The sequence below is a fragment of the Neltuma alba genome, unplaced genomic scaffold (assembly GCF_004799145.2).
Source record: "Neltuma alba isolate B1F8T4 unplaced genomic scaffold, ASM479914v2 tig00006695_pilon, whole genome shotgun sequence".
Taxonomy (NCBI): domain Eukaryota; kingdom Viridiplantae; phylum Streptophyta; class Magnoliopsida; order Fabales; family Fabaceae; genus Neltuma; species Neltuma alba.
This window is the reverse complement of record NW_021634550.1, coordinates 80,327-104,225: the sequence shown is the minus strand read 5'-3', so window position 1 is coordinate 104,225 and position 23,899 is coordinate 80,327. Positions and strand designations below refer to the sequence as shown.

Below are 23,899 nucleotides of genomic sequence, written 5' to 3'. Positions count from 1 at the left end.
TTCCCTGCATTTTGAACTTTTTGAGTGTACTGAAATTGTGCTATTCATAAAATACACAGTGATTATTCTAAGTTCATGACTCAAACATTGAATTACCCAATATACAGGTCCAAATCCACCTTGTCCGATTTTGTTCTTCTCTGAAAAATTTTCGGTGGCTTGTTCTATTATTGGAAGGTCAAACAGTGGGAGATCTAGATCTTCTCTTTCATTGTTTTGAATCTCAACTTCTGCATTTTTTGATTTCTCTGAAAAAAAAAAATCATGGAATCTGCGTAAGGGCAAGGGATTTAGTTATGACCTTGTGCATAATTGTTCTAAAGGCCAAGGAAAAACACCGGTGACTACTGCAACATGGGGGGAAATCAAATTTACTTAAGAAGTATAGGGTGTGAGGTTAAATAAGCACAAACATTGCAGTGTGAATTTTTTCCGCTGGGTTCCCATCATCAACAATTAATTAACTGATTCTAGGACTGAATGAAATACAAAAGAGGATGATCATGAAGGAATTCTCATGTTCATGTTGCTAAGTAGTGTGGTATCATAATCCTAACCCATATTTACAAATACTCCTTCAATCTTAAATATAAGACTCATTTTGTAGTGTAAATTATACAACAAAATAGATCTTATATTTAGGATTGGAGAAGTACTAGATATGAACGTGGCCAATCTTGCCTTATGAAATCATAACAACTATCGCATTTCTAAGAAGAAATCTAAAAGAGTAGGACTTGGTTGAAATTTAAAAATAGGAGTAAGGAACTTTACCAATCCTCTTCCTGTAGACTTTACAAATGAGATAGCCCCCCACTAAAAGCATGCATAAAATCACAGCAACGGCGATGGCAACGATCATTATCAACTTTTTATTGTTCCCAGATTCTGCATAACGGTGATTGAATGATTCATGCGCAAAGAAACTGGGGTGAAAATTCAAGCATGAAAATATACCACATAAGCGGAAAATAGAAGTCCTCACCTAATTCTGAAGCAGGCATTCGAACATACAGATCCTGTCCTCCAGATGCATAAGATCTGATATCATTTAGATCACCAAACCATAAGGCACAACCACTACCTCCCCCTCTAATATCTGAATTAGTATAGGCCATGCAAGAACAATTTTCCAAGCACTTCTCTCTGCATTGCTCTAGGTTCATTGCCTTGTCAAGCCAAGCGTCTGTAGTTTCAGGCACTTTTAATCCTTCCAATTTTATAAATTTGTCTGTGCCATTTTCAGAGCAGTTCAGAGGTTTATTGCGGACACATCCATCAGACCAGTCCACTGAGTTCCATTTCTGAGGTGACTTGGGGGTGAACCCTTTTAGGCATTGGCATGGGGGTGATCCAGTGATAACACATTTCCCATTAGGTCCACACCACTTATATTGATCACAATTGTCACTAGGCTTTTTAGTATAACTCTTCCAATTTTCCTCACCTTTCGTCCACACATATCGAATTCGAGCCTCCTCAGTTTGGTTGATCACATACCTTGAGATAACAGAACTATTCTTGAGGCTGTGCCAATAATAGTATATCTCATCTCTAGTAGATACGAACCCAAAATCAAAAATAGGATTTTGTTTCAGTTCCGGGGAGCCACCAAATCCCACGCCATTCCAAGGTCCAGTTCTGAAGAACTTTGATTTTCCTCTCAGTATATATAATTCAGGATGATTACGAGGGTCGACAGTTATAGAAAAATCACCAGGAGATGGATCTTCTGGAGTCTTCCAAGATGTTAGACGTCTATTTAAACCTGTTCTTAGGTCGCATCCCAATTTCATCCCCGAGAGCAGTGTGTCAGTCGGATAGTCGAAGCTTTGCCACAAATAGGCTTCTGAGTTCTGGCCTCTCTCATGTCGTACCACAAGGTTTCCCGAATCTAGGAGCTCAGCCACTGAATTCTGTACTGGTTTCAGAGGAGTTGAGTACCAAATAACACTATCATTTTGGGTGAGGACAAGACTACCTGTGCTGTTGAGTGTTAAAGTAGCAGTGGTAGATGAACCATTGATCGGGTTATCTCTGTTTGCTACCCAAACAACTGTCTGAATTGGGATGCTTCTGTACCAAATCCCCAGATACTGTTTACCGGAGTTTCCAGGAGTGAAGAAGCCAAGTTCGAAGCTTCCACCTTTAGAAAATATTCTCATGCGATCACTCATTGGGGAATTAGACTGAAGGATGGAACCAACTGCCATAGAAGCTTGGAAAGAAGGGACAAGTATGGAAACAACGGTAGTGATGAAAGAAACAATGTCCATGGAATTGTAGAGTGTATAGGGAAGGCCAATACAAGCTAAATTCCTCTTGTTGCAGAAAACTGTTTGATTTTAGATGGAGGAACAAGCTTATCAGTGAGGCCATCAGCCTACCAGTGCCCGAGATGAGAGGTTATGACAAGTCAACGGCAGCGGTCATAGGACACATAGTGGATGGGAAATCAAAGCTCAGAGGCGAACAGGAACTTTAAACGTATGTGTATTCACAAAGGGAGTGGATTAAGCGATGAATCTTTGTATGACTTAAGACTTAAATGTACGAGTAGGATTTCACGAGAGTACCCCTAAGTTTAGCCGTCATGAATTTCCAATTTCCAGTCGTTGTTCCTGTTGCTTTACCGCGTATATCACTATATCTCCTCCTGGGTATAACATCAATTTGCCCAGGACCGCCAAGAGTGATGGGTCCAAATTTCAGTTTTTCCTGTGAAGTAGGGGCGGACTCAGTTATTCTGTGGGCCCCCTCATTCCAAGTTTCCAACATCCTCCGTCTTATCTCTTGTTCCACCAATGGGCCTTTTCTTTCCAAAATGCGTTACCCCTTTTCTTTTAAAATGCGTTGCATTATTTTCTATCCTAGTCTCTATATCTAATATTTAAAAATTTAAAGAGGCTAATGAGAATTGGGTCTAGCAGGAGGAGCTATTTTTCATAATATGATAAATTAAGGTTTCAATTCCACTGAAAGAGATGCCTACACTTAGTATCCGACAATGTCTCGAACATGATTGTCTTTAATAAGAGGATATCTATACTTATAAAAAAATATTTAAAAATCTACTTCAAAAAATTATTAATACCAATATTAAAAATAAAAAAATTTAAATATATAATACTTTTTAAATCCTGGCCTACTACTTTTGTTAAAACGCTAACTTATTTTGAAGGCTTTGATATTTAAACGCGTCGCATTTAGTTAATGATTAGTTTCTCAAAAATGTTATTATATTAAGTTATTAAGATTAATATAATTATTAGTCCTTATATTTTTAACAACATTTTATTTTTTAGTCAACATAATTTTAAATCGCTGTTTTGATTCCAAAAAAAGCTTCAATACTTAATTCGTTATATTATTATTGATATTTGATGTCTTTGTGTAGAGTATTTGTTTATTTTGCGTTCTCTTTGTTGTCCTGCATCGAAGTTAGGACCAAGATGGTTTTGCTTGTACATTCAAAGAAGCCAATTATGTGTGTGTGTGTCTCTCTCTCTCTATATATAAGTTTAACAAGTGCCGATATTTATAATTTTTAAAATGGTGCGGCTTATCTTTTAGATTCTATATAACACGAAGAAATTGTCTAGATAAAGCCATACAAGTAATCCAGAAGTGTACTGAAACTGAAACAATCATCAATATGTGTGTGCGCGCGCGCGCGTGTGCATATATATATATTCTTCGCTCGTATTTAACCGCGCTCACTACATCATCCAGCCAAGAACACTTGCATTGATCTCACTTTGTTACTGCAGTCATCAAGGCACAAACCCGAAGATGCTCTGGAGAAGGTAACATAGATTATAACTTTCACAGAACGTTTAACCTCAGCAATATACTATTTCTAACTTATATTCATTTCAACAATTTATTATCTATGCATTATTTATGCTGAACTCCTATACCTGATTCTCTCACACACACACACACATTTCATTTGGCTTAAGATTCTTCGACATGTATCTAGTTTGCATAATATCTGCCTACCAACACGCCTTGATTTATGTTGCAAATGTGACAGTTCGAAACCCAAAAGTTTCAGTCGTCTTCAACATCATTCCTCATTCAACTCGATTCTGCTGCAATGGTTTTTTATAACAATAGCAAGGCAATCTCCAAACAATTAATTTATTTATGTGTACATTCTAAAGCACATATAGTTAGTTGCATTAAACTTCAAGCCACCACAATCAAATTCATCTGGCTTCAAGTAAGGTCATTGACATTTCATTGGTTGAGCTGCATTCCTTCTGATTTGGGCTAGAAGTATGCTCCTTGAGTGAGCCCACGCCAGGAAAGAAACCGGGCAGTTTAGGTTCAGGGAGTGCCACTTCACTCTCCAACATCAAAATTGCAGATGCTATGGTGGGTCTATCATCTGGATTTTGTTGCACACACAACAGACTCACATGAATGCACCTTACTACTTCTGATACATTGCACAGTTCCTGCATGTTCTTGTCAAGCAATTCTAAAACTTTTCCTTCTTTCCATAGTAACCATGCCTGAAATATACATCTTATATATCAATTATCATCTTTTAGTTTGACATTCAATAAATTTTACAATATCGTATCTGAAGTACTCACATGGCTAGCAAGATTGTGTGTTGAGTCTTCTAGATAAAATCCTCTGTTTTTCTTTCCTCTAATAATCTCTAGCATTAATATACCATAACTAAAAACATCGGATTTCACTGAATATAGCCCATCTGCTGCGTATTCAGGAGCCATGTATCCACTACAAAACATGCATGAGGAGATTAGAACAAATTAGACATGGAAAGTTGGGAAGTAGGCTAAAAGTAAGATTAGGTCAAGAAAATTACTAAGTGCCCACTACTCTCTTTGTACTGCCTTCTTTTTCCTCTTCTCCAAAAGTTTTAGCTGACCCAAAATCTGATATTTTTGGAATCAACTTATCATCAAGTAAAATATTGCTTGCTTTCAAATCTCTATGAATTATTCGTAATCTTGAATCTTGATGAAGATATAAAAGACCTCGACCAATACCCATAATAATGTGAAAGCGCTTAAACCAGTCCAACAATTTCCTTTTGGTTTCATCTATAGACATAAAAGAGTAAGTTATTTATCTCATTAGAATTATGAATTCAAATTTAAATATCAGTACCAAAATACATGATGTAATTATAAATTTTCTTGTCTTCATACCAAAAATGAAGGAGTCCAAACTTCTATTTGGCATGTACTCATATACCAACAACTTTTCTTGTTCATGGACGCAGCAGCCAAGAAGTTTTACTAGATTTCGATGTTGGAGTTTGGCTATAAATTTTACTTCATTTTTGAATTCAATAAATCCAAGTTCGGATCTTCTTGAAAGCTTCTTCACAGCAATTTCTTGTCCATTTAGTAACTTTCCCTGCGTGTTGAAATTTTTGAGAGTACTGAAAAAAAAACTATTTATAACATCTGATTATTAGAAGTTCATGACTCAAACATTGAATTACCCAATATACAGGTCCAAATCCACCTTCTCCGATTTTGTTCTTCTCTGAAAGATTTTCAGTGGCTTGTGCTATTGTTGGAAGATCGAACAGTGGGAGATCTAGATCATCTCTTTCATTGTTTTGAATTTCAACTCCTGCATTTCTTGATTTTTCTGAAAGAAGCATGGAATTTGAGTAAGGGCAAGACGATGACTATACATAATTGCTCTAAAGGCCAAGGGAACATAAGTGACTAATGTAGCTGTAATGAACACCCCTCAACTAAATTAAAAGCACAGAGAAAATTTGCACAAGAAGAGTCAAATTTATGAAGCTATAGGGTTTCATTACTGGAAGTTCATTTGACAGATTTATATAATTGTAAATATTTGATGCAAGACCAAATATTATTGGAGATGCAATTAAAATAAAGTCTAGAAAATTAAATGAAACAGAGAATGTTCAGAAGGAAGCAGAGAGGAAGATGAAGAAGAAGAGAGGCGCAAGAGGGAGAAGAGACTTCTTAAAGTAGTCGGCCCATTGGTGCTCTCAACATCATTCAAGCCCACCTTAAGTTGGACAAGATTAAAAAAAGTCAAATTCTAGTTTAGAAGCAGAGGGTGAGGATAAATAAACACATATACAGAAGTGTGAATATATTTTCTTTTAAGTTCCCATCACCAACAATTAATTAACTGGTTATAGGACAAGATCAAATACAGAACAAGACGATCAGGAAGGAATTCCCCTCTTCATCTTGCTAAATGGTAAGCTGCCTAAATCCCAACCCATACTTACGAATAATAGATATGGACACAGCATTTCTAAGAAGCAGCCCGAAGCAGTGGGACTTGACTGAGATTTAAAAATAGGAGTAAGGAACTTTACCAATCCTCTTCCTGCAGACTCTGTAAATGAAATAGCTCCCAACTAAAAGAATGCATAAAATCACAGCAATGGTGATGGCAACGATCATTATCAACTTTTTATTTTTCCCAGGTTCTGCATAACCGTGGTTGAATGATTCATGCACAAAGAAACTCCGGTGAAAATTCAAGCATGAAAATGTACCAAATAAAGCAAAATAATAAAAGTCCTCACCTAATTCTGGAGCAGGCATTCGAACATACAAAACCTCTCCTCCTGATGCATAATACTTGATATCAATTAGATCACCAAACCACAAGACGCAACCACTACCTGCCCCTCTGATATCTGAATTAGTGTAGGCCATGCAAGAACAATTATCCAAGCACTTCTCTCTGCATTGCACTAGATTCATTGTCTCATCAAGCCAAGAATTTGTAGTTTCCGGCAATTTCAACCCTTCCATTTTCATAAACTTGTCTGCGTATTTTTCAGAGCAGTTTAGAGGTTTATTGCGGACACATCCATCGGACCAGTCCACTGAGTTCCATTTCTGTGGTGACTTAGGCACGAACCCTTTAAGGCATTGACACGGGGGTGATTCAGTAATGACACATTTCCCATTGGGCCCGCACAGCTTATATTGGTCACAGTAATCACTAGGCTTTTTAGCATAAAGCTTCCAATTTTCATCACCTTTCAACCACACATAGCGAATATCTGCTTGCTCAGTTAGGTTGATCGTGTACCTTGAGATTATAGAACTATTCTTGAGGGTGTACCGATAGAAAGCCTCATTTCTTGTGGATACGAACTCAAAATCGAAAATGTAATTCTCTTTCAGTTCTGGTGAGCCACTAAGTCCCACGCCATTCCATGGTCCATTTCTGAAGAACTTTGAACCTTCTTTCATTATATAAAATTCAGGATAGTCACGGGGGGCTAGAGTTAGATAAAAGTCACTTGGAGATGGATCTTCCGGAGTCTTCCAGGCTGTTAGACGTCTATTCAAACCTGTTCTCAGGTCATATCCCAATTTCATCCCCGAGAGCAGTGTGTCACTTGGGTAGTCAAAGCTTTGCCACAAATATGCTTCTGGATCATCGTCCTTCTCATCTCGAACCACAAGATTTCCAGAATCCAAGAGCTCAGCCACTGGATTCTGCACTTGTTTCAGAGAAGTTGAATTCCAAATAATAGTATCATCTTGGGCCAGGACGAGATTGCCTGTGCTGTTGAGCATTAATTTAGCAGTGACAGAGGAACCATGGATTGATTTGTCTCTGTTTGCTACCCAAACAACTGTCTGAATGGGGACGTTCTTGTACCAAATTCCCAGATAGTGTTTACCAGAGCTTCCAGGACTGAAGAAGCCAAGTTCAAAGCTTCCACCTTTGGACACTAATGTCATGCCATCAGTCATTAAGGAATTGGGTTGAAGGATGGAATCAACTGCCCCAGAAGCTTGTAAAGAAGAGATAAGTATGGAAACAACAACAGTAATGAAATGAACAATATCCATGGAATTGCAGAAAACTGTCAGATTTTAGATGGAGAAACAAGCTTATCTGTGAGGCAATTAATCCATCCATCTGCCCAGGATAAGAGGGTGTAACAAGTCAAGCACAAGTCAACTGCGGCTGCCATAGGACACATAGTGGTTGGGCAATTAAAGCTCAGAGGCCGACAGGGACTTTAGATGTATTCGGTATCAACAAAGGATGTGGATTAAGCTTGAGAGCCATGAATAGTTTTTTTAAAAGAATTATCGGTTGGATGCGTAGCCGTCAAAGTATAGCTTTTTTTTTTTTTTTTTAATAGTGAATTTCAAATTTCTTGACAATATTGCACGAGGGATCCTTCTTCTGCATCACTTGTATACCTTTTCGTGCTAAAAGGTAGAAAGACGAGCCTCTCCCATGTGCTAGAGACCGCAACTGAATGATCAAAACGTCAAATTTTTTTTTTTTTTAAACAAGGTTTCGTATTTTAAAAGTACTAACTGCGATCGGGTCGCCGGAAGCTTCAATATGTTTATCATATTTCCAGAGAAAAAGAATTCATTCATCTCCATCCCAGAGATATTGAAATGACATTATTTTTCAAAACAAAAAGTTGAATATTTGAGTGTACGAGGCAATCCATCCATCCAATAAGCTCTTTTTATTTTCATTTATAATTTATAATTATAATATAATTCTTATAATTAAAATTTATATGAGAATTTTATTTTGTATAAAAATCAAAATAACAGTCAAACTAAAATAAAATTAATTTTTGGATTTTATTTATTAATTATTTACTTCAAAATAAATTTTTTTTCCTTGCCCTAATTTTCTTACCACCCAAACAGGAGAGATTAGCCTTAAATGTTAAATTTTGTTTTCTTTTTTCCCCCAGAAAACTATGGGTTTGATGGGTACCTATACAAATCTCTTGTGAAAGAAGGGTAAAAGTAAATGGATATCCCGTTAAAATGTACATCTCTTATATAGACACTTGTATGTCACACGTGTCAAGTGCAAAGAAGACCAAATCGATTAGAGCAGAGAATAGTTAAATTACACTTGAGTTGAAGCTAAATACCTTATTCTAACATAATTTCTTGAAAAATTTATGCCCAAGTAGTCCTTGCTGTTTTACGATATTATATCTCGTCGCACAGAGACCGACTCATTGGTGGATCAAAATGTCGGTTTTATTTTCAGGTTTCATGTAGTCGAAAGAACATGTTCAAGTCTTAAATCCATAAATAGATACACATTTTGAGCATCCGCTATGATCTCAAGGCCAAATCTTCTTCCCTTTCTTTGTTGGCCATGGATCTTAGATCTAAATCTTTCAATTCTTCTTCAAGCATAGTTCTGGTAATCCATGACAAGCAAGAAATTTGGCTAAAACAACAGTGTTCCAACATGGTGACAGCGTGAAACAAGACAAATTCATCTATTCCGTAGGATTCAATACAAAGAAGGACTTTTTAGTCCTCCTGTCCACTTTACACATACAAAGGGAATGTACCGCTTGACTTTTACTACGTTTTCCTGTAATTATCACCGAGCCTCTAGTAAGGTGAGTGTTATTTCATTAGTTGAACCAGACTGCATTTGATGACTTGATGATGAACTTGCTTCTGATGTAGCCTTCCCCGTAAAGAAACCAGGTTGTTTAGGCTCATTCAACTCATTCTCACTCCCCAACATCAAAACAACAGAAGACATGCTGGGTCTGTCTTCAGGATGCTGTTGCACACACAGAAGACTAATGTGGATGCATCTCATTATTTCTGATACAACGTATGTCTCCTCTATGTTTCTGTCTATCAGTTCTAGAGCCCTCCCTTCTTTCCACAGCAACCATGCCTGAAAACACGAACTTCCTTATCATTTGTCTATTCATAGAGTAATATGATTAGGAAAAATGTCTCGTACACTTACATGACATATGAGGTTATGAGAACGGTCTGCATTATAGAACCCTCTGTTTCTCTTCCCATATATAATTTCCATTACCAGAATACCAAAGCTGAACACATCAGATTTTGTTGAGAATAATCCGTCCGCTGCATACTCAGGTGCCATGTAACCACTACAAATGTCATTTTGAAAATAATAGTTAGAAGCTAGCTAATGGTGGACTCTAGTTGTTCAAAAAACTTGGTATGAATAAATTAAACAAAAAAATACTTACTAGGTACCCACTACTCTATTTGTATTGCCTTCTATTTGCTCTCCACCAAAGGTTTTAGCCATGCCAAAATCTGATATCTTTGGATTCAACTTCTCATCAAGTAAAATATTACTTGCCTTTAAATCTCTATGAATAATTCTCAATCTTGAATCTTGATGAAGATACATGAGACCTCGAGCAATGCTGCAAGTTATGTTAAAACGTTTTGGCCAATCCAGCAACTTACCTCGATTTTCATCTGTTACAAATCCCATTAAAAGTAAATAACATTTTCTCTAATTTAAAATATTTTTGTCATGAGTTGCAACATATATAATGACACTAAAAATCAGAGATATTTTGTTATATTAGTACCAAAAATAAAGGAGTTCAAGCTTCCATTTGGCATGTACTCATAAACAAGCATTTTCTCTTGTCCTTGAAGGCAGCAACCAAGAAGTTTTACAAGATTTCGGTGTTGAAGTCTTGCAATTAGTCTCACTTCATTCTTGAATTCAATTAATCCCTGTCTTGAGCTCATAGAGAGTCTCTTTACTGCAATTAATTTCCCATTCACTAATTTTCCCTGCACAATTACGTTGTGATTGTATCGATACATTAGATAAGTATAAGACTGCAATGCATTACACCCGTGATACAGGTAGATTGTCACATCTTTAATTAATCTTCAATCATCAAGCTACTGATAATAATGTAGAATTACCTTATATACAGTTCCAAATCCACCTTGTCCAATTTTGTTCTCCAACGAAAAGTTGTCAGTGGCATCAGCTATCGTGGGCAGGTCAAGCAAAGTGAGGTCTGCATCATCTTCAGATCCTTCACTGTGTTGATCTTCTTCTTTGACTTTTGCTTTATCTGCAAAATTAGAAGAAAAGTGTTCAGTTATTTCACGAGCATGAAACGAAGCTCATATAAATTTGTCACACATGCAAAAGAATAATAATAAAGTAAATTTACCAGTCATCTTTCTGCGGACATTGCAAATAAAGTAACATCCAACTAGAAGCATCCCTGAAGTTGCAGCAATGGTGGTAGCAACTATTATTATCAATTTCTTTCTGCGTCGATTTCCCACTTCTTCATGGTTGAGACAGATCAAACAAAAAGACTGTTCAATTAACTAATTGAAAGAGGGAAACTGAATTTTTGAAAAATGGAAAAGGATCCTTCATAGTAAAAACAATTGAAGAACAATAAAGTGATAAAGTTTATGCATGTCCCCACCTAATTCTGAAGCAGCCATTCGCACATACAGATCCTGTCCTCCAGAAGCAAACTGTCTGATGTCCATAAGATTACCAAACCACATGGCACACCCACTCCCTTGTCCTCTTACATCTGAATTTGTGAAGGCCGTGCAAGAACAATTATTCAAGCATCTCTGTCTACATTCCTCTAAGGCCATTGTCTCATCAAGCCAAGTATGGGTTGTATCTGGCACTTTCAATCCTTGCAATTTGATAAAACCATCCTCAGAGCAATTCAGAGGTTCATTTCGGACACACCCAGCAGACCAATCCATGGAATTCCACGCCTGTGGTGACTTAGGATTGAACCCTTTTAAGCACTGACAAACTGGTGACTCAGTGATGATACAGTTCCCATTGGCTCCACACAAACCATAATGGTCACAGTAGTCTACTGGCTTTGATTTATAAACCATCCAGTTTTGATTAGCTTCCACCCACACATATCGATACCGAATGTAATCCGTTTGGTTCATTACTATCCTTGAATATACAGAACTGTTTGTCAGATAGTATGTGTAGGAGATCTCTTCCTTATTGTAGATGAATTTGAAGTAATAAACAGGGTTGGGCTTCACGTCCGGTGAGCCACTTGTGTGGAGACCATTCCAGGGTCCAAATCTGCTATAAACCTTATCTCCTCTCATTAGTGCAGAATCTGGATAGTTATGGGTATCTGTAACGCAAGAGAAGTCTCCTGGAGCGGGATCATCTGGACTCGTCCAAGCTGTGAGAGTCCAGTTCTTTCCTTTCTTCAGGTTATATCCAAATTTCATACCTGGCATTAATGTATCCGACGGAAAGTCAAAGCTCTGCCACAAATAATTTTCTGAATTTGCTTCGTTTTCCTCTCTCAATACCAGATTGCCAGAATCCAAGAGCTGCACCACTGGATTACGTGCTGTTTTCTCTGAGTTTGCCTGCCAAACGACAGTGTCATTTTGGCGCAGGACAAGGTTGCCGCTGGTGTTTAATGTTAGAATACCTGATGAACCGTTGATTGGGTTTATTCTGTTTGCAACCCAAACTACTGTCTGAATTGGGACATTCTTGTACCAAATACCAAGGTAGCGTTTCTTTGATTGTCCAGGACTGAAGAAACCAAGTTCAAAGTCTCCACCTTGAGAAACTAAGGTCATGCCATCTCTTATGAACTGGGTCGGAGCAATGGAATCTACTGCTACTGAAACTGAGAAGGAAGGGAGTAAATAAGCAGCGATAATCAGGAAGCAAAGAATACCCATCAAAATAATACAAGGTAATTTGCACCACTCTGTATGGTGGCTAAATTTGCTGATGAAGCTGTGGCTGACGAATAAGATATAATGTCAGTGATTGAGTTATAGGTATGGTGCGGCGTACGCATTATGCTAACTCCCATTGGTCGTCACAGTTATATATCCTCATGACAGCGGCACTGAGATTTTGTGGAAATATAATATTTGCTTCCAATTCATTAGTGTCTACCACAAAGTCAAGAGTCAACGTTGATGTCTAATATTTCAACCCCAATAACTACAGCAGGGCCCATTGGACATGATTTTCTCCCCACAAAAATCCGTTGCACCCGACATGGATGAATATGACAGAAATTAATGAAGATATGGGAATGAATAAGAACAATTATTGGGGTTGGCTGCGACGCACTGTGCTTTGACTATCAACTAACGTGTTGAATGGAGGGAATCGGCCTTTGAAGATATATGAGTTGAAAAGCCTTAGTGAGGACTAATCTTAATGATTTCTGTTAAAATCTTGCGTACTAACTTGTGTTCTCCTCGTTCCATGAGACGAAAGATTTTAGCAAGTGACTGTAAGCCTTAAAACTTAAATGACTGAACTCGACACTGTTAAGCTGAAAATACAAGGTGACTTCCACCGCCTTGTATACTGTTATGTACAAAGCAGTGGATTTGACGATTTGAGGTTCACTATTTTGAAACGTATTAAAATGGGACAATATCATAGCAGCAGTTATTGCCGTGCAAAGACAATTCCTATTCTAAACAATGCTTGGTAGGGTCACATGCCGTCGCCCATACGAACCAGGACACTAGGGGGCTCATCTCAGCAGCTAAAGGGGACTAATTTCTTAAGTCTTGACTTGAATTTCAAACGCCGTTAGTCTATGTTATTGTTGCCTTCTTCAATCTATGATGAAGATTGACTATCATCATCCCCTTGATTGACTTTTCCTTTTTTCTTTTCTTTTTTTTTAATCTTAATTTTTAGCTAGTTTCCAATAACAGGTCAGCTAAAAGCTACCAATAATTACAGGCAAGGTTTTTTCATTGACCGAGTCAGTTGCATTGCCTTGAGGGTGAAGCTGTATATAGCTTTCTAAGCAGGGCAAGATGCTCTTTTAGCTTATGCCAAAGTCTTTATGATAACCTCATGGTTTAAATGCTTTAGTTTATCCCCCGAATTCCTTGTAAAGATAAGGAAGAAAAAGGTAAAATAAAATTTACCAGAGCAAATCAAGATATTTTGAATGGATAAGAATTTACAATATCAAATTAAAAAAACTTTCAAGGCACTAAATTATTCACTATAATTTAGATATTGCAAACTTGGAAACATTCCATTTTCTCCCAAAAGGATACCAGGTAATAACAAGTGGAGGGAAAAAAAAAAAGAGTTTATAGCAAGTTAGTTAGGTCTGAAGTAAAGTCAAGAAATTTTCAAATTGCCAATCCAAGTACAACATCCTAAACATACTCTAAATATTATCGAGCTTCTAATTGAGAAATTGTCATTTCATTAGCAGATACATGTTCTAACTGAGTTGAAGAAGAACTTGTTTCAATCGACAGTTTTCTCGCATAAAAACCAGGTTGCTTGGGCTCTGTCAATTCCATATTGCTTCCTAGCATTAGAACCACCATTGACATAGTAGGCCTATCTTCAGGATCATGCTGAACACACAAAAGGCCAATGTGTATACAACGCAATACTTCCGGTTCATTACATGAGTCTTCAATATTTTTGTCAATGAGTTCTAGAACCCTTCCTTCTTTCCATTGTGTCCATGCCTGAAACAAGAAATTTACTTGTCAATATCAACTTTGCAACGGTAGACAAAAAATTTATACAAGGTACTTACATGACCAACAAGGTTATTAGTATTGTCTGCATGATAGAAGCCTTTACTTTTTCTACCAGTTATTATCTCTAACAACAAAACACCAAAACTGAAAACATCAGATTTTATTGAAAACAACCCGTCGGCAGCATATTCTGGTGACATGTAGCCACTACAAAAACACATTCACAATAAAAATTGTTAGTACATACTAGATATATGATAAAAATTATATAGTATGATTGCTTTGAAGTACTCACTAAGTCCCTACTACTCTGTTTGTGCTTCCCTCAATCTGGTCGCCTCCAAAAGATCTAGCTAACCCAAAGTCTGATATTTTGGGATTCAACTCATCATCTAGTAAAATGTTGCTTGCTTTGAGATCCCTATGAATAATCCTTAATCTAGAATCTTGATGAAGATATAGAAGACCTCGAGCAATCCCACAAATAATGCTAAACCGCTTACACCAATTGAGCACTTTACTTCTATCGTTATCTGTTCCATCCATGTTGATTGTTTATTTTTAGAAGCTCAAGTTTCATAAGTTTCAAATGCATTATATTCAAAATAACAGGCATCCTAATGTCAACCATTTTGCAGTACTCATACCAAATATGAAGGAGTCTAAGCTACTATTAGGCATGTATTCATAGACTAGCATTTTCTCTTGCTCTTGTATGCAGCATCCAAGCAATTTGACAAGATTTCGGTGTTGAAGTTTTGCAATCAGTTTCACTTCATTCTTGAACTCATTGACTCCTTGTCCTGAAATTTTTGAAAGCCTTTTCACTGCAATTTCTTGCTTATTTTCCAATCGTCCCTGCACATGAATAATTTTTCAATACATGGGAGCTAGATATAGTTTTTATAGGTTGTTACTTGTTTCTTATATTTCATCCAGAATCTTACCCTGTATACAGGTCCAAAGCCGCCTTCACCAATCTTCTTTTTCATCGAGAAGTTATCAGTCGCTGTAGATATTTCAGAGATGTCAAGCAATGGGAGGTCCAGATCTTCCTCTTGTCCTTCACTACTTTGCGCTCCTAAATTTTTTGGTTCCTCTGGCAAAATTGACAAATTTACCTTTGTTAAAACATACAACCATGACAAGATGATTTAAATGAATATTAAGCTTAAACAGTTTTTCCTGCCGGGGGTAAAACTTTGTAACTCTTCCAACATCCTCTATCTTTCTTGGGGTTCAAATGGAAAACAACTTCATTTTCATATGCAGAGCAAGCATTCTAAGAGGTGAATCACTTGGGGAAATAAGTTTAAGATAAATATAGATAAATAACACGGGAAAAAGTTATATGTACAGTACTTAGATTACTGAAAAATTTCTTGTCCTATAGATTACTCTAATTTGATTAGGAAGATGTTTTCTGTTTCAACTAGTTTCCTAGAATGTAAGTCATCAAAACTCAATGAAAAGCCAGAAAGAAAATGCAGCCTTAAAAATGAGCAAGTGATCTTACCATTCAGTTTTCTTTTCGCATTTCTGATATAACACATCCCAAATAAAAGCATCCCAAAAACAACAACGGGTATAATGGTAGCGGCTGCTATTGTCATCTTCTTCCTGCCCTCATTTTGTGAGCCTTCAACAAACAGGAGAAAAGACGAGGCCAAAAAAGACGAGGAGGAGGAACATCAGAAGAAGAAGCAAGGGCTAAACTACACGTTGTAAGAATGAACTTGAGATTTCATAAATAAAAAAATTTTTAAAAAGGAAGCCATGATAAGGGAAAGATATAGACCCTACCTAGTTCTGAAGCGTCCATCCGAATATACAGATCCTGTCCCCCAGCAGAAAATTGTCTGATGTCAATCAGATCTCCAAACCACATGGCACAACCACCACCTTGTCCTCTTATATCTGAATTTGCGTAGGCCATACAAGAACAGTTGTTCAAGCACTTTTGTCTGCATTCTCCCAGGCCTATTGTCTCATCCAGCCAAGTATGAGTAGTATCTGGCAATTTCATCCCACTCACTTTGAGAAACCCAACCTTCTTTTTGTCCTCACAATTCAGTTTTACTTTCCTGACACAACCATCAGACCAGTCTATTGAGTTCCATTTTTGCGGTGACTTGGGCTCGAACCCGTCTAAGCATTGGCACACTGGTGAATCAGAAAGGATACAATTTCCATTGGGTCCACATAACCCGTAAGTGTCACAATAGTCCTGTGGAATGGTTGAATAAATCCTCCAGGTTTTCTCAGTCTCTGTCCACACATAACGATAACGAACAGATTTGGATTGGTTCATCGTTAGCCTTGTGATTACAGAGTCATCCTTGAGACTGTACGAATAGTAGACCCCGCTTTTGTTGGACACGAACGTGTAACTAAACACAGGATTTGGCTTTAATTCTGGGGAGCCGCTAAATCCCATGCCATTCCACGGACCAGTTCTGAAGATTTTTGAATCTCCTCTCAGCATATAAAAGTCAGGATAACTATTGAGGGCTACAGTCATAGAGAGGTCTCCTGGAGATGGATCGTCCTGACTCTTCCAAGCTGTAAGACGCCTATTCAAACCTGTGGTTAGGTCGCATCCTAATTTCATCTCTGGTAATAGTGTGTCAGTTGGAAAGTCGAAACTTTGCCACAAATAGGCTTCTGGGTCTGCTTCTTCCTTATCTCTCACCACAAGATTCCCAGAATCTAGGAGCTCAGCTACCGGATTCTGCACTAGTTTCACAGGAATTGAGTACCAAACCACAGTCTCGTTTTGAGTGAGGACAAGACTGCCTGTAGTGTTTAGCGTTAAGGTTGCAGCAGAGGAATCGTTGACTGGGTTGACTCTGTTTGCTACCCAAACTACTGTCTGAATTGGGATGTTCTTGTACCAAATTCCCAGATAGTGTTTACCAGAGTCTCCAGGAGTGAAGAAGCCAAGTTCAAAGCTTCCACCTTTGGACCCTAATCTCTTGCCACCACTCATCTGAGAACTAGGTTGAAGGATGGAATCAACTGCCATGGAAGCTCGAAGAGAAATGACAAGTACAAAGGAAAGGAGAGCCAGGAAAGAAAGAATGGCCATGGAATTCTACAGATTGCACAAGAGGTGTGAATGATGACAATGGATTCTGAATCAGCGACGCCCCGATGAACCGAGACGTCATGTCGGTGAATATTGAGCGAAATTTTCCTACTCACGGGGACACAAAATTCAACACCTACATTGATAGATGGCACAGCGAGTCAATGTCCTTTCTCGTTGGCAGTTTATGAATGGCTGACCCGCGCGCCAAATGTTACCTAACGGTCAAAAAGATATTAAACTTTACGAATTTTATTTCGCTGGGCAAGCAAAGTCACGTGTGAAGCGACGTCTGGGGAAAACCCGGTGATTTCTTGAAAATGAAGTCATGCAAATCTTCGAGAAGGAATGCTGGGAGTGAAATTTAAGGACAGATCAGAAATTGTCTTTTTTGGGCCCAGAATTGGATTAGGAGTTGCCGTGGGAAGCCATGGTCCCTTAAATAATTCATATATAAACGTATTTTACATAATTTATATATATTTTTATAACATACTACTCCGTCCCTAATTATAAAAACCTTTTAGTTAAATTGTGTTTTTTAAGAAAACAGTTAAAATTAATTAAAAATAATTAATATGTAACAAATGTAATTTTTTTCTAAATATACTCCTAATAAATATAAGAGAGTAATAATAAGATAAATAGAAAGAGAATGTATGGAGAGAGAATGCAATATATGAAATTTATAAGGGATAAAATAGGTAACTATGCATTAAATGTTCAAACAAACTCAAAAAAAACCTTATAAAAAGAGATAAATCCGTTCAAAAAAAAGGATCTTATAATTAGGGACAGAGGGAATATATCATTTGCCCATTATTCCTCATTTCCTAATAATGTTTATTAAGTATGGGTTTTGTTTTTTTTTTTAACAAGATGTCGATTTCAAATGGTTGAATAATGAGAAGGTGTTTGAGTAAAAACAAAACCATAATTTTAAAAATATTTTTACGGTATACGAAGTAAATATATAAAGGGATTAGTCTCAATTTGTGAAAAAATGCTTCTAAGAAGTGTTTTTACAAAACCATGGTTTTATTTCTACCCAAATATTTTTTTAACTGAGAGTATTTTTCCTAAGTTGTTTCACCGCCAGATTTTTAAAACTAAAACCTATAGCAGATAAATCAGTTTTCCAGGTGGGAATATACGAGCAGATCCAATTGTGATTCTGTAACACATTGTCACTGATGACTAGCTCACGATTATTCGGGTGTTAAGGATTTCCGAAGTGAAAAAATGTAAATGAAATAAAACCAGAGGAGACAGTCTCGAGTCGATGCTCCGAGTTTGGTTGATTGCGCCAAATGCCAGTGCCTCGTCAGGTTTGTGGTAGTTCAGTTAATTACTGGGGTTACTGTCAGAACAGTAAATATTGTTCGGATAGTACAAGATTTGGGGTGTGTTTGGGTCACAACCCAAACCATGATTTGGGGAATAATCTACCCAAACACCCCTCCAAAAACCAAAACCATGGTTTTGGGTCAAAATCATGGTTTTGACTCCAAAACCATGGTTTTGGAAAAAGCAAAATTTTTTTGCTTTTGAAGAAAGAAGGGAGAGTGTGATGGCCTATATGATATGTATCTTGTTATTTTTTTTATAAACGTATTTTTTTATAAATATATTTAATCTTATATTTTATAAATATATATACACATTAATTATTTATTAATTATATTATCTTATGTATTATTAATTATGTTGGTAAAAAACATATTATTAACAATTTTATTCCTTTAAATTAAAATATATCATAAAATCTATTTTTTCTGTAATTATCATATTAACTTATGTCTTTTTTTTAGTAATTTGTATATATAAAAAGTGCTTCTGATAACAACTATCCAAACACTCTCACTTCTCAGAATCACTTTTTTACAAAATCTATTCTTCACAGAATCTATTTTCTCCAGAATCTATTCTTCAAAATCACTTTTCCAAACCACAGTTTGGTTTCATCCAAACACACTCTTGATGCTTCTTGGATCCCTATTCCATGTGTACTCGTTTCATAGGTCCCATCCGAACCTGGCAAATGCAATATAATCAATACTCGGCCACAATTGGGTTCTGCTTCTGAACTTGCGGGCCTGCTTCTTTCTCATCTAAAACACCAGCCGGCCCCTTCCAGCAACTCTGCCTCCACAGTCAAAACAGCCCCGTTATGCACGGCACAAGCTTGTCGGTGCCCTTGCGATGTGTAAAGATAACGCATGATCGCCAACCGCCTCTAGGCGGAGTGGCACCTAGTGTGGGCGTGTGTTGGTAATGTGCGGGCTCGATCCCGCCCCTCATGTAACCCAAAAAGAAAAAAGAAAAGAAAAAGATAACGCATGATCATGTGCAGGATAACTGGAGAATACTGAGCTCCGAGGATTCGATACTTGGACGTTATTTCTTACTCTTGTTCATGCATGGTGCTTGATACCTGTGTTCCGGTAATGGGAAGCGTGCTTTTCCAATAATCCCTTGATGTCTGGGATTCATTTCCAGGAACTATGTTTCACGGCCACCAGGAAAGAACTATACATGACATGGTCCTCGTCATAATCCCAGCCACGTACATGGAAAAGCCTTACTGTGATCCAATCAATCCTTATATTAATAGTTAATCAAACTTCGCATATCTTCATGGGGTTACTTTGGGAGTTTCAGTCGCTCCGATTCTCTCCCACCAATAAAAATGCCCTCAGTTTATGACTCTCTTTGCTGTTATTGTTATATTATAAGGCATCAACTTCGATACAACAAACACATTGAAACTCTTTCCGGTGGAGCTCAAATGCGAATATATTAATCTACCACATACAGAAGCCTGTTGCCACTTTTGTGGGTAATAAAATAAATAAAGAGTGCATTGGGATTCATATATAGAGACCCACCTGAAAGTAACAGAGTAAAAAATACATGAGATTAAGGCGAGAAGGGTGGCTCGTAGGACCCAAATCAAATCAAATCCACTAATTTCTGATTTCTCCTTCTTTGTTTTTTCCCCCCATGAAATGTAAGAATAAAATTTAATCTGTTCATTATTAAGGTGGGGCGTGATATCCAGACGATGCGTTGCGTTGACGGTCAAGGTTTTCCAGGAGGGGCTAAGGTGGGGGCCGCTACCACGTACGTGGGCCAATAATCTCACCGGCAACCTGCTCTGACAGTCCTAGCCACTTCCTAATAAGCATACGGGACCCAGCAGGGAACCTTAATCTTCCCGGTCGTCCTTCACTGTTTATGCACGTGTTTTAAGTCATGCGGCATGAGTCGGGGTCCCCTCTCTGCGCCATCATGCTTCTCTCCGCCGGACGTTTTAACCGCAGAGTATTAATTAAAAATAAGAAATAAAAACTGAGACTATAATTAAAAAAAAAAAATAGTACGAAGAGATTATTTGCCACATAAATTATACAAGCCTATTTATGGGGTATTAGAAAATATGAAAGTGATATTTTCCAATCCAACTTTTATAAGTTTGTTTAATCTCTTGTCATGAATAATTTTTATGTTAAATATTTTTTTAATAATTTTTTATTTATAATTCCGGTTTTTATCTCTTATTTTTAATGTTTTGTATTGAATGAGACCATGTTTCTCTCCCTTCCCAAACCCTTGCTCGTAACAGGTCACAACTTTGATATTATAACGTATTTTTAAATCTTTACTTTTCCTCATTTTTGTTTGAAAAAATTATATATATAGAAGACATGGCCCAATGCGTATAACCATAATTTCAGGCCACGTCAGGCATTACTCAGGTGCTCTTACCGTTTCAGATTTTACTAATTCCGAGCCCAAATCTAAGCCTCAATGTCCGAGGAATCTTTACTCAACGAAGTATGTTCCTAAATTACAGTTTCACCCTTACATGGGTCTGAATAATCCCGGGCCTCTTCATCTGGCGTTGCTGATTTTACCAAAATGCCCAGCATTCTTAACCCAGGTTAGATTTCATCATCATTATGTCTCCCTTTTCATACACACGCGTATATGATTATGCTCTTTAGTGTACTTAACCACCTTTCTTATGGGTTACAACCTTCCAATTAAAACAAAAGAAAATCGAGCAAAGAGTGATTAGCTGGTTGAGCTAATTGGGCCACTCTTGTACACTAAACTACCATATTTTGGAGCTGCTTCGCTTTGACTACACTTGATTATAACCATTTCGTATGTATAAATAATCGTTTTTATGGCCACTTGTAAAGTTGATGATAATATATGATGCCAGCATCTTGCTTTCACTTGGAGGAAAGGGGAAAGGTTATTGAGAACTACCACTATTACTGTCATAAATACATCCATCAAATAACTAATTTTCTCTATTAACCAACCCAAAGAAAAGAAAACTAACAACATTTTACAAGCGTAGAAACAAACCAACGTAAGATGCAATTGAGGCACATTTTTTGGGTGTATGCGGTACGTAATGTGGGAACAAGCTTCAATTAAAGGCTTCGTGGACCCTGCACAGCATCATTCGTAGTCACCATCGATGGGGGTAATATTGACAATTCATACTTGCATCTTCCTTTTCCCATTTGCTTACACTGTCTTTCCGTGCTCCGATTTCCCCTCCCACTCACACTCTGTCTCTCTCACCCCCTTTCCTCTCTCCGGCGGCCCCCAAAAAAACTTCGCTTAAACCTCAAATTCCCTCCTTTCTCTTTTTTTATTTGGTGGCCAGCAGGTATGGCTTTCTTTAACACTCTACTCTTCGCAGTGTTCCTCTTCATTTCTCTCGCCTCTCTCTCTTCTTCATCCTCCCCTTCCATTCACGATCTCCTCCGGTCCAAGGGTTTGCCGGCGGGTCTCCTGCCGGAGGAGGTAAAGTCCTACACCTTATCGGAGGACGGACTGTTAGAGGTCTTTCTCCAGGGGCCCTGCTTGACGAAATACGAGAACAGAGTCCTCTTCGAAAGCGTGGTGAGAGCTAACCTCACTTATGGCAGCCTTATTGGAGTCGAGGGTCTGTCTCAGGAAGAGCTTTTTCTGTGGCTACCTGTTAAAGATATCATAGTGGATGATCCCAAGTCAGGTTTGATTCTCTTCGACATTGGGGTCGCTCACAAACAGCTCTCCCTCTCTCTCTTCGAAGATCCACCTCACTGCAAGCCCCAAGGTAACGGCTTTTTCTCTCTCTCGTCAAACGACCTTAATTTTCTCTCCCATTTTTTCTTCCTAATGTTTTAATCGATATCGCACTCGCAGCTGCGCAGAATTTACTATACACGATCTTCGGTCAAACTTGATACCGTTTAATTTGTTCCAATTGGAGTGACTAGGTTCCTCAATTTCTTTTCGCAATTTCCTCATCTGTTAGGTGGAGAAAATGTAAAACATATTGTAGCTTTTGTGTTAACCACGATTCATAATGCTCTGTAGCTCTTATTTCGTATGAACGAAACAGCTTTTGGAGATCTTTATAATATAATTCTGGTATCTGATAACTGTAGCTCCATTCGTGGCTCTTAATCTTTTAGTACCAATATCTACCCGAGAAAACAATACTAACACGGTGACAAACATCGACTCGCCGTTTTGTTTTTAGCTAGAATTCCCCAAAAATATAAAATTTTTTTGTTATATTTGGTTTTTTTTTTTTGGGGCGGGGGGTGACCAAAGGAAGTTCTCTCTGATATAGAAATTGTTCTACCCATCAAGTCTGTATTGGGCAGAGAGGTGTCTGGAGCATCAGTGTGTTGTCCAGCCAGAAGCAGTTTCAGATTTTGTTTGATTAATGGTTTTCTGCTCGTTTCACAGTGTCCCCCCCCCCCCCGGTCGCCCGTTTCAACTTTCTACACATTTATCAAGTTTGCAAAGAAATAAAAGGCAACGCTTTTGGGCGTTCATTTTCGGTATTCTGATTTCTGAGGCTAATTATGTGGCTGTGCAGGTGAGTTGAGGAATCATGTGAGGAAGGAGAAAGGATTCGAGGCGGTGAGATAGAAAAGATGCAGACCACTCTGGCTTGAGGAATCGGTTATTGTCTTTTTCTCTGTCTTGTTCATATATAGTTTTCGCCTTTGAGTTTTCAGTGTGAAAGTAGGTTTGGTGTTATATAGCAGCAGAGAAAGCCGAGAGCTTGTAAGGAGAGAGAGAGAGAGAGAGAGAGAAGCAAAACGCCGGAATCCCAATGTCCTAATCAAATTATAAGTTCTGATCTTCATGGTTGTGTTGGATGTTCAGTTGCTGTGATATGAGTGGAGATGAGTAAGAAAGCAAAGAATCAAGTATATATCTATACTAAGTTTTGATAAAGCAATAAGTAAAGCCCTGCTTAATAAGATGGGGAAAATATGCGGATTGTCTGCTTCGTGTTTTTACCTGTTGAAAAAATATGAGACAAGAAGTAGATGTATTTGTTCCTTACTTTGTACAATGCGAATAATTAGATACGATTAGGTGGATCAGATGCCCTTTCGAATTATTCTTGAACCTGATAGCGTGGAAAAGATAAAAACATATGAAAGCCTCTCTCTCTCTCTCT

The 23,899-nt window shown here is 37.7% G+C and overlaps 4 protein-coding genes across 6 annotated transcripts; 1 reads left to right on the top strand and 3 right to left on the bottom strand.

Annotated features, from left to right (window-relative positions):
• Positions 1-17: 17 nt before the first annotated feature.
• LOC114750930 (G-type lectin S-receptor-like serine/threonine-protein kinase At4g27290) lies at positions 18-7,960 on the bottom strand (the record flags this gene model as incomplete). Its single annotated transcript, XM_028939571.1, has 10 exons — positions 6,569-7,960; positions 6,356-6,469; positions 5,489-5,640; positions 5,190-5,400; positions 4,844-5,081; positions 4,605-4,755; positions 4,319-4,520; positions 986-2,344; positions 775-888; positions 18-248 (listed from the first exon to the last, which is right to left on the bottom strand). Coding segments are annotated over exons 1-10 (4,060 nt in total), but the record flags the coding sequence as incomplete, so codon positions are not given.
• A 1,298-nt stretch (positions 7,961-9,258) lies between these two features.
• Positions 9,259-12,614, bottom strand: LOC114750932 (G-type lectin S-receptor-like serine/threonine-protein kinase At4g27290). Of its 2 annotated transcripts, none has more exons than XM_028939574.1 (7): positions 11,252-12,614; positions 10,985-11,104; positions 10,728-10,882; positions 10,379-10,589; positions 10,025-10,262; positions 9,772-9,922; positions 9,259-9,696 (listed from the first exon to the last, which is right to left on the bottom strand). In XM_028939574.1, exons 1-7 carry the CDS (start codon positions 12,516-12,518, stop codon positions 9,388-9,390), a joined length of 2,451 nt encoding a protein of 816 aa, XP_028795407.1. In that variant the 5' UTR covers positions 12,519-12,614; the 3' UTR covers positions 9,259-9,387. The 2 variants fall into 2 exon arrangements, with proteins under 2 accessions (XP_028795407.1, XP_028795408.1); XM_028939575.1 differs by having other exon boundaries at positions 10,985-11,038.
• A 1,313-nt stretch (positions 12,615-13,927) lies between these two features.
• On the bottom strand, positions 13,928-17,522 carry LOC114750931 (G-type lectin S-receptor-like serine/threonine-protein kinase At4g27290). 2 transcript variants are annotated; one of them, XM_028939572.1, is made up of 7 exons: positions 16,125-17,522; positions 15,838-15,960; positions 15,269-15,420; positions 14,969-15,179; positions 14,617-14,854; positions 14,378-14,528; positions 13,928-14,306 (listed from the first exon to the last, which is right to left on the bottom strand). In XM_028939572.1, the coding sequence occupies exons 1-7, from the start codon at positions 17,407-17,409 to the stop codon at positions 14,001-14,003; spliced, it is 2,466 nt and encodes an 821-aa protein (XP_028795405.1). In that variant the 5' UTR covers positions 17,410-17,522; the 3' UTR covers positions 13,928-14,000. The 2 variants fall into 2 exon arrangements, with proteins under 2 accessions (XP_028795405.1, XP_028795406.1); XM_028939573.1 differs by lacking the exons at positions 14,617-14,854; positions 15,269-15,420; positions 15,838-15,960; positions 16,125-17,522 and having other exon boundaries at positions 14,969-15,042.
• A 4,469-nt stretch (positions 17,523-21,991) lies between these two features.
• Positions 21,992-23,670, top strand: LOC114750938 (uncharacterized). The gene is made up of 2 exons (XM_028939583.1): positions 21,992-22,531; positions 23,306-23,670. Exons 1-2 carry the CDS (start codon positions 22,102-22,104, stop codon positions 23,356-23,358), a joined length of 483 nt encoding a protein of 160 aa, XP_028795416.1. The 5' UTR covers positions 21,992-22,101; the 3' UTR covers positions 23,359-23,670.
• The last annotated feature ends 229 nt before the right edge of the window (positions 23,671-23,899 follow it).

Excerpts from the sequence above, each read along its gene's own strand:
- LOC114750932 (XM_028939574.1), bottom strand. The coding sequence starts at position 12,518 with ATGGGTATTCTTTGCTTCCTGATTATCGCTGCTTATTTACTCCCTTCC. Across the intron at positions 10,883-10,984 it reads TGTCCGCAGAAAGATGACTG|ATAAAGCAAAAGTCAAAGAA; the intron begins GTAAATTTACTT and ends CTAATTTTGCAG. Across the intron at positions 10,263-10,378 it reads CTTGAACTCCTTTATTTTTG|ATGAAAATCGAGGTAAGTTG; the intron begins GTACTAATATAA and ends GATTTGTAACAG.
- LOC114750931 (XM_028939572.1), bottom strand. The coding sequence starts at position 17,409 with ATGGCCATTCTTTCTTTCCTGGCTCTCCTTTCCTTTGTACTTGTCATT. Across the intron at positions 15,961-16,124 it reads GATGGACGCTTCAGAACTAG|GCTCACAAAATGAGGGCAGG; the intron begins GTAGGGTCTATA and ends TGTTTGTTGAAG. Across the intron at positions 15,421-15,837 it reads TGCGAAAAGAAAACTGAATG|AGGAACCAAAAAATTTAGGA; the intron begins GTAAGATCACTT and ends CAATTTTGCCAG.
- LOC114750938 (XM_028939583.1), top strand. The coding sequence starts at position 22,102 with ATGGCTTTCTTTAACACTCTACTCTTCGCAGTGTTCCTCTTCATTTCT. Across the intron at positions 22,532-23,305 it reads ACCTCACTGCAAGCCCCAAG|GTGAGTTGAGGAATCATGTG; the intron begins GTAACGGCTTTT and ends GTGGCTGTGCAG.